Raw genomic sequence first — 9,305 nt, forward strand, 5'->3', positions numbered from 1 at the left:
GGACTTAGCTGAAACTGCGAGAATGCACCTAGTGACCGTAGCTAAGGCAATAGAAAAGAGCTGCTGGGTGAGAGATGAAGTGCTGAGACGTAGGCTGTGGGCTAGGAGACTCGAGCTCCTCCCAATTCGATTGTTTTGGTATGTACATGTGGTAGGCTTATATACCGCCCTAGCAGGCCACTGCCAAGAGTTTGCCTGCTTGAGTGATTAAACTAGGTATGGTAAAAGAAAGACTGAAACGAGTAAGATATTAGCTGAAACTTGCAACATAATTGTGTTCCTGTTTGAGATACCAGACCAGACCATTAACATGTATCAAAACACATTTCACCCATGCTGACTTGGCTGGGCAGTCTTCGCGCATCTTTGCCATGATGGCGGTCCCTTGCCCCGGTCTTCTGGGTGCCTACTGCCTGATGCCGTTGCTACCGCTAAGTCCACCGAGCCTTCTTGCATTCAGAAGCATCGGCGTAGCTTCAGGATGGCCAAGCCTTCCCACGACGCTTCATTTCTGCTGCCTCATGGTGAATGACTCCCACGGTGGCAATAGCATGGACTGGCTCGTTGCCTTGCCGGCCTAACTTTGCCAAAATTGAGGTCATTCTCGTGCTTCTGTCAGTTAGCCGCTCTCGCCACGCATCATCGTCCCATTATAGCTGTGCCCTATTATATACACGCACACTACTACTCTCCCACGCTGGTGGCACAGGTTGCATCGGGGCCTCTCACATCTGTGCTCTGCACCCAGATTCCAACAAAGAATGCAGATACCAGATCGGACATTGAAATACACTGTTACGAGTGTACGAGCCTAAGGCATGCCCTACATGGCACTGTTAGTGTCCACTTTATTGGGCAGTATTAACAAAATGGAGATTATACATTGACGCTGCAGAAGCCATGCCTATGGAGCACAATATCAGGATAAGTGAATCGGCATGTAGATCAATGCAATGATGTGCAATGAGGACCTCATCTCACAGAGATGCACAGGCTCCTCCCCATCTCGCTTTCAGAAGTTTGGAGGGGCCCCATCCTAGGGAGGGTACATAGTGCCACATCCTAGATCGATCATTTACATGCTCGATCATGATGTGATCACTAATTTCAAACTCCCCACTCTTATTCTCCTTCAACTCTCTACAGGGGCTGGGAGAAAACATGTGAATTTAACGGAGGTCAGTGGCTTGCCTTCCTCAGTTGGCAGTCAGCAAGGCCAGAAAACAGATTATTGATAGGTGCCTGTAATAAATTTCTGGCAATTCTAACATTCATTGATAACAGTGGTACAAGAGTCCTGCTATGGCAAGACATCAATAAATGGCACTCAACAGCGTGATTCAATGGTGAGGATTTCTGTGGCTATCTAGAACAGTGCAGATCATTGAGGGTAACACCATGGTTGAGTCCGGAGCTGTGAGATGTGAGAGGCTCTCTTTTGCATTTTTAACTCCTGGTGTCATGTTTTTGATTGCAGCATTGAAGTTGTCATAGACAAACCTTACAAGGCATGCCTCTGCCAGTGTGCAGATATCAGAAGCACTCTCCTTTGAGGGTAGATGGGCTGAGCATATTTGCACAATGCAATAGATGTAATACTTGATTCCTGATTAGGTCGGTACAAAATCTAGCACTCAGAGAGCACCAACTACTACTTTGGGGCAGCTTGCATCCAGCCTCCATTATTTACACATGTTTTCTCCCAGCCGCTGTAGGGAGTTGGAGGGGAATAAGAGTGCGGAGTTTAACATTGGCTGAGTCTGACAATTGTGGCTGAAATGTGGCTGAGGTGGCGGGATGAAGCACAATGTCCCACCCATAGGATGGGGCCCCCCAAAACTCCCGAAAGCGAGATGGGGAGGAGCCTGGGAGACGCGGCGGAAAGAACTCGTGATTCAGGGCTTCCGAGGTATAACGATAACAGCAGCGGAATAATAGCCATCGGATCACTCACACACGGATTCTCCTCTCTCTAATTGGCTGACAATTAGCACCTTAAAGTTGATTGTCCCCTGTAAGAGGAGGTACTTAGGTACTTGAGAGGTCAACAAGAAATACCACGGAGAAGTCGTTCCGGAGAGCAATCGGAGTCCCTCATTCGATGCCGGAAAGTCCAGTCCACCGGCTATTCGTACGTGCAGTCCATCGTGGAAGCTTGGGAAGGTGAACGCGGCCACGTATGTCCGCGAAGAAGTGAGAAGCGATGCTTGGATTGTCAGTGAGCTCGACTCCAAACGCATGACTTAGAGCCAGTCGTGAGATTAGCGCTTAGCGCTCATCAGCGGCCAACTCAATCGTACCACATAACCATGCTGTATTCATCCTGCACACGGAATGATGTGGAAAATGCATCGAACAAATCATGGCCTATCTAATTAATGAATCCTCCTGGATGATACACAATAGACGAACACTTTCTTATACTTTCCTTGGGGTATATCCCGTCTATTATACAATACTAAAGATATCACATTACGATGTTGTCGACAATCACTTCCTTCGGACGATCCGGCTTTTGAACCAGCCAAATATGCTTCCGCTACGTATGCGGAAGAAATATGTACACAAATACACGCAAGCGGTCTGTCAGCCAATCTGTTAGCCGCTGCCATGGTATGAGTATACGAATAGCTCACGTTAAATGCGACATAAACGCAGAAAATGCCAAAGTCACGCCAATGACGCGAATAGTAGATATTGAAGCTGCTCTCAAGAAATGCGTCCGTCGTAGCATACGCGCAGTATTGGCATCCACTCGTCGCATTTCCATTGGTGAGGTAGCCGCCAGAGTTCGCAATGAACCCGCCCATGTACTCTGAGCAAGTCTGTCCCGAAGGAGGTTCCACGATGACCAGCTCGGTCGAAGAACAGCGAATGCTGCTATGGCCGATAACTGCAAATCGGATCAGCAACTGCATACGGGAATCCAGCAATGACCATACCTTGGCCAAGAAGGCCTTCTATGAGATACGTAAACGGAGACACGTGGTACATCCACTGCCACCAGCCAAGCTCCCTGAACGGTTGCATGACACCATTGCTGAACGCCACGTCAGAATCGCCATCAAGACCACTGCGGAAGTAAGTACTCACAAAGAAAGGACGAAGCTGAATAAGAAGCTGAACAACAACGCGGAGATCTGTGGATTGGGGCACATTGCCGCTACCGCCTACACAGATTTGAGCACGTAGTCGATGAAGCTAGCGTAAGCGACTACTTACTTGGCCAATCGTGGTGTAATAAAGCGGGAAGACGACCCCGAGCATGAGATAAGTATATCCCGCACGCCCAGTCGGGAACTCTACGGTCCAGTACCAACACAGAAAGAACAGAGTGGTTGAAAGCACGTTCCATGGAATCTCCGCGAGAATCTGTGACGTGATCAGCGTCGTCCAACCATACATTCGGCTATGGCATTCGCGGATCTCGTAGATGCTGCGCATTTCCATGAACGGAACCTGCAACTGGTTTGCCAGAGCTGTACAGGTGATCGTAGACATAAAGATCGCCTGAAGAGAATTCAGCCACAGCACTGAAACACCAGAATATGCTACGTACGAAAAGCTTGTTCTGTGTCCCCTGGATGCTGTCTTTAGCTTTAAAGAATGTAAACCCAATGAGCAGGCCGCCCGCGATAGAGACCATAAATTTGGACATCATATATGGCAAATTGCGCCAATGGGCCTGAGTATCTCGTTGCAGCAGCAGCGTCACTTGATACCACCATGATGTGTGGTATGCACCCCGGGTGATTGCTGCCACGGGTGGACGCTTACGACCTTCGGAGTGTATGTCTCCAAGTTCGTGCGTCAGTTCCCGTGACTCCTGCGACTTCTTCCAAACATCATACCAGTCGACCTCCGAGGTCGCTGTCGCACCAGCACCGATGACGTCGAGAATATATTCAGCGCTGGACAGTCAGTGAGTAAAATACAGACAAGGAAGCACAGCAAACTGACGGATTCTCGGTAGGACCACAAGGTCGTGCTCCATGACTTTCAAAGTAGCTGATCAGAGTGGAAGACTTGTGACCTACGTCTCCAAAATACACTGTCTGACCGCCCTTGCGCAGAAGTAACAGCTTGTCAAAGATCTCGAACAACTCAGCCGACGGTTGATGGATTCTAAGCAGGAATCACGAGACTGTCAGTACCAATCTCATACGCAGAATGTCAGAAGTTCGTACGTGCACACGATCGACTGTCCGCCACTCGCAAGACTTCGCAAGAAGCACACAATGGCCCATGCACTCTGCGAGTCCAGACCCGATGTCGGCTCATCCAAGAAGATAAGCGACGGCTTCGCGACGAGCTCGACACCAATTGTCGTGCGCTTGCGTTGTTCGACGCCAAGCGATCCGACAACAGCGTCCGCATGATCTTCCAAGCCGCACATCTTCAGACACTTGTCGACGTACGCCTCCTTCTCCGCCATCGGAACGGATGCAGGCTGACGTAGCCTCGCAGAGAATAACAGAGCCTCCCGGACGGTACAATACGGAAGATGCGTATCAAGCTGTTGACAATAGCCACTACGACAGTTGCAACGCAATTAGTAACGGATCGACAGCATTGATCTTGTAAAGACCGTGACTCACGTCTGTGCATCAAAATCCTCGGGTAGAGGCTGTCCATTCATGAACCGATTACCAGTAACGATGCCACCCGCTGTACGTTCAGACAGTGCGTTCAACAACGTTGTCTTGCCGGCGCCCGATTCACCGATCAACGCAGTCAATTTACCAGGAGCTACGTATCCTGACACATTTTCAAGCAGCACGCGCCGCTCGTGGCCAACGGGAACGATATATGTGAGATTCTCGAACGAAAACGTGTCGAGCTGCCGAGCGATCTTCTTCATCTCCTGCTGCGTATCCACGTTGTCCGCATCTATTCCATGCTGTGTTGATCCGCCGTCGCTGCTACGGCTCATTTGTTTCTCTTCGTCGGCAGCAGACCCCTGTCGAACGAGATGCAGCTTTGCGCCGCGCTTATAGACCGTGACAGTAGTAGCGCCCGCTACGCCAGTGTTGACTTCGGTGAGGGTGAGAAGGATGGTGACGAACCCTACGCCGAAGACTATGATAATGCCGAAATTCTATCGTAGAAATGCATCAATCGTCATGCCCAAATCCTTCTCGAAAGAGACAACACACACCCTCCACAAGTGATCATAGTAGTACCCAAATGACTCTTCAATATACCGCATACCGTTGACGTATGCTTGGCCGGACTGTGAGCCGACGGTGGTACACACCTGGTTCGCAAGAGACACGTTCTGGTATCCGGGGCCCGACGGAACGAGTGACGCACATAGACCCTCCAGCGTGTGGAATTCATTCACCACCATCGACTCGAACCCATATTTCAACGGCTGATGAGGGTGGCCGAGGTCAGTACAGGCTGGAACCGCAGGTTATTATTTGACGTGGAACTCACATTAACGTAAGTGAGCCACCGCAGCGCACCAATCATCGATGGTTGAGGGATCGAGTAGCCGGTATAGAGTGTCAGAATAAGCACCGAGATACCCGCGACGGCTTGTGCCGGCGCTGCGCTCCGAAATGCCGCTGCGATCGCGCGGAACCACGCCTTCATCGTGATTGTCATCGAGAACACTATCAAAAGGAAGATACTGCATGTAAGCCACCGCGAGACAGCGATTATCGGTATCAGTCTGTATTCCAAACAAAGGGGGGGAACACACACAAGAATTGCCCCGCAGACTGCTGGAGGCGGACTAAGAAGTACAAGATAATGGAGAAAAGGATAAGTGTCACGGCGGTCGTAGGCACATCGACGAGGGTGAGGGCCAGTGCCTCAACAAACGGATGGTACATTGCAGCCTTGAAATGCCGCAGTACAATTGGACGCTGACTGAAAAGGGCAGCGATCTCTGCCATTGATGTCAGTGCCGCGAAGAGGAGCGCGCTGCAAGCTAGGTAAGCGCATACTTCATAACAAGCACGGACACAGAACACAGGACCGTACATGAGAACCAGCACTCACAAGAACAGAACACCTCCGCGCGAGAAGAACGTCTGCGTTGTGTCGCTCAGCTTCAGGAAAATTGTGCCCACGATCACAGCTTGGACGACGAAGAGTGCGAGCTGTATGACCTGAGTACTAATTGCACCCTTCACGATCTGCAGCCTCCGCAGCATCAGAGCACGCGCCTGCATAGGGATCGAGGTGATAAATGCGCTGCGCTGTGGCATTGTTCGCGCGTGCTCTGCCGCGCTGCTAGTACGGTATGACTCCATACGCTCCGGACTAGCCGCAACTTCCGCGCGATACGCCTTTATGTCGTCCTTGTTCAAGCTTCCGAACTCGCTCTCCCTAAAGCATTGTGCAAAATCATCTGGTGTGCGTGGGGCGCGAAAGTGGTAGCCTGGACGCACGCGTCGCCATGCGGGATCGGTGATGGCGACTAGGAAGTCGGCCGTGGTCTGTCGGTTCGCAGGGCTAAAGCCAAGATCATTGAAGTACTGTCGAGCGCGGTTCGCGGGTCCAAAGTATATCATTTTGCCAGAGTGAATGACGCAGACCTTGTCGAACAGCTCGTAGAGCGACTCGCCGGCTTGGTATATAGAAACGATGGATGTCATGTGAGCGATATCAGTCGCGAGCCGGAGGGCGCGTACAAATTCAAGGGCGGTAGAGGCACTATGAGCGGTATCTCAGTGACGAGAGTCAGATGCTGGGGATGTGCAGACTCACTCAAGCCCTCGCGTGGAACTGAAAGAGGAAATGAACGTTTCAGCAAGCGACACAAATGACTGAAAGGCATCACGCACTTGTCCCACGATGTCAACAAGCTCCTGGTCGCGAGCACCTCGCTTATCGACACCCGCTTCTTCTCTCCACCACTCACTCCTCGAACGCTCGCATCGCCAACAAGCGTGTTCTCCACATGTTTGAGCCCAAATACGGTCAACAGCACGTCGATCAGTGCGAGACGGTGCTGTGCGCGGGAACCTTCGATGCGATTATGCGGCGTGCGTGTTTTGGCGGCGAAGTCGAGCGTCTCGCGCACGGTTAGGGTGGGAAAGTGCACGTCATCTTCGGGCACGTACTGAACGTCGCCGCGATAATGTGCGTGGACGTCCTTTGGCGTGAACGCATCGTAACGCACGTCACCGTATACGGCGTGGAATTCCTCCCGCTGGTTGGCGAGCACCTTAAGAAGCGTACTACAACCTGCGCCTGGGCAACCGAGCACCACTGTGGACTGAGCATGAGGCGTGAGCTGGAAATCGCCAGTTTGGATGGACTTACGCAGCATCTCTCCCGGACGCACACATCCCTCAAACCCGCTGAGGATATCTCGTACAGGAGGGTGGCGTAGCTCTCTAAACTTGTCGACCAACTGGAGGGGATTGAGCACAGACCCGAGCGTCTGCTGGTATGTCATGGACGCGCCCAGGCCGACGACCCGCAGGTCTTCAAATATGACGCCAAGTTGTCTCATTACGATATCTGCCTGATCAAGCCTGAATAACGGTGAGGACTGGAAATCAGGTAAACATAATGCGAAGGGTACCTCTGAACGATAGTTTTAAGGGTCTTCTCCATATCAAAAGGGACATCATTGGGCACAAGAGTAAAGTCGGAGGTCGTCTCCGAATGAGCTCGGAGGGTGCGCAAAAAGCGAGAAAGATGGCGATTGCGAGGCAGTCTCGCAACTTTGTCGTGTTCGCCCTGCGTGGCTGGTAAACATGCTCGAGACAGTCTATGTCGTAGCTCCCGCACACCCAAGGGGTCGAAGAAGTGTACGCTGACACGCCTCGCACGGGTGCATGGCCGAGTGAGCGGCTCAGCTAAGTCGGTCGATGGTTGCTCACTGTGGGTTTCAGAAGTCGGATTTGGTGACGCCGAAATGTCAGGGGCATGGTCGTGCTCTTCGCCACTATCGGCTTGCGGATAAACATCCATAGTGGGAGCTCCTGCTAAAAAGTGGGGAATGTAACAAGGGTATTTGGTTGGAAATGCGGGGCACCATTCTTATATGCCGCTCAACGGAGGGAGCAGCTGAGGCGCGAAGCGCGGAAGTGAGTGCGGCCAGTCGTGCTCGGGACCTGGCTGCATTGTGCGCAGTGACGTGCAAGCGCCAGCACGCCTGGGCCGTCGGGGCGGGTGACGCGTGCGAAATCACGTAGATACCCCCTGCCCCTGTCGAGGCCGGAACGGGTGTACCGATGACTCATATCTGCTGATGAGCGCGTCACTACGATAGATACATGCAAAGCGATATGCATACCAGTTGGTGTGGGGAGATACACCAGATGACTCCACACTACGTTATACTCCTTTGCAGTTATTCAAGATCCGGGGCCGTGTATGCGGAGGACGTCAGCACGACACTCGACAGCACTAGAGATATACCGTATCTCGTTCAACAACGGAAGGCCACGCCGGTGGTTGCATGCAGGACGACGAGGAGGGAAGGAAGGGGGGCTTTGTTTGAATCCGTCGCGAGAGAGTGCCTTTTATGATGGGGAAGAAGTGGAGATGCGCGTTTCACAGGAACGAAAGCAACGAAGCGCTGGATGTGACAATCGAGTGTGAGTCTGGAAAAGGGAACCCTTCTGCCATGTATGGTAGGAGAAAGCGGTCACTGCGTCAGACAGACGTCATATCTGCAGCTTCTCGTTGCCGGAGGTTCCATGGCCTAGGGGATCCGTCTTGCACATGACGTCATCCGCTGTGCGCGAATATCTGATGGGGTAAACTCCTTTGTTAGGTGAGATGACAGCCAACCGCAGAAATTGCATCTCGCGCCAGTCCGTCGTCCCATCTTTCGGTGCCTAGCTTCTTCAGCGAACAGGCAGAGCCGAAATCAGTAGTAGAACGGCATATATGATACTGCTGCAACGGGCCGCGGCAGCAAATGGAGATGCGTCGATAAATAAAATGGGCGCTTCGATACCGGAGAAAGCCGAATCTAACCTGCTGGGTGCCCGGGATTGGTGGCCACACCTTCAACGGATCGCAGGCAATTTCCATTCTTAGCACCCCACTGGCCACGTGCGGCTTGCACTTCAAAAAATAGCTGTAGGAATCGGGCTCTATCCAGATTGGGAAGGCACGCGTGCCAGATGTATAGCCTGTACATGAACTCTGTCACCTTGCAATGGGCGCGCTTTTGCTGCTCAAAAAGGTTTGCCGGGGCCGAAATAAATTCACAGCTAGAGAAGAACACCACAATCATTCTGCGCATCGTCAATGAAATAGTTTTACAAGTCATACTCATCCGGAAAGACCGCCGCTGACACTGGCTGGTGCCCATCCTCCTCCCACTTCCT

At 51.9% G+C, this 9,305-nt stretch overlaps 2 protein-coding genes across 2 annotated transcripts in view; both read right to left on the bottom strand.

Annotated features, from left to right (window-relative positions):
* Window positions 1–2,490: 2,490 nt before the first annotated feature.
* On the bottom strand, window positions 2,491–7,935 carry LAESUDRAFT_657920 (pleiotropic drug resistance ABC transporter; the record flags this gene model as incomplete). Its single annotated transcript, XM_040904716.1, has 17 exons — window positions 2,491–2,583; window positions 2,637–2,893; window positions 2,943–3,040; window positions 3,094–3,170; window positions 3,223–3,510; window positions 3,560–3,911; window positions 3,961–4,125; window positions 4,188–4,532; window positions 4,599–5,098; window positions 5,159–5,374; window positions 5,440–5,635; window positions 5,710–5,931; window positions 6,010–6,666; window positions 6,721–6,738; window positions 6,798–7,224; window positions 7,279–7,493; window positions 7,544–7,935. The coding sequence occupies 17 exons, from the start codon at window positions 7,933–7,935 to the stop codon at window positions 2,491–2,493; spliced, it is 4,518 nt and encodes a 1,505-aa protein (XP_040762192.1).
* Window positions 7,936–9,054: 1,119 nt separating this feature from the next.
* Window positions 9,055–9,305, bottom strand: part of LAESUDRAFT_294766 (FAD/NAD-P-binding domain-containing protein) — a 2,463-nt gene continuing 2,212 nt past the window's right edge. Inside the window, exon 4 of the mRNA XM_040901866.1 lies at window positions 9,055–9,303. Within this exon, the coding sequence (XP_040762193.1) occupies window positions 9,237–9,303 (67 nt within the window). The 3' untranslated portion in view covers window positions 9,055–9,236. The remainder of the gene's footprint in view (window positions 9,304–9,305) is intronic.

This window comes from Laetiporus sulphureus (assembly GCF_001632365.1).
Source record: "Laetiporus sulphureus 93-53 unplaced genomic scaffold LAESUscaffold_32, whole genome shotgun sequence".
NCBI classification, from domain to species: domain Eukaryota; kingdom Fungi; phylum Basidiomycota; class Agaricomycetes; order Polyporales; family Laetiporaceae; genus Laetiporus; species Laetiporus sulphureus.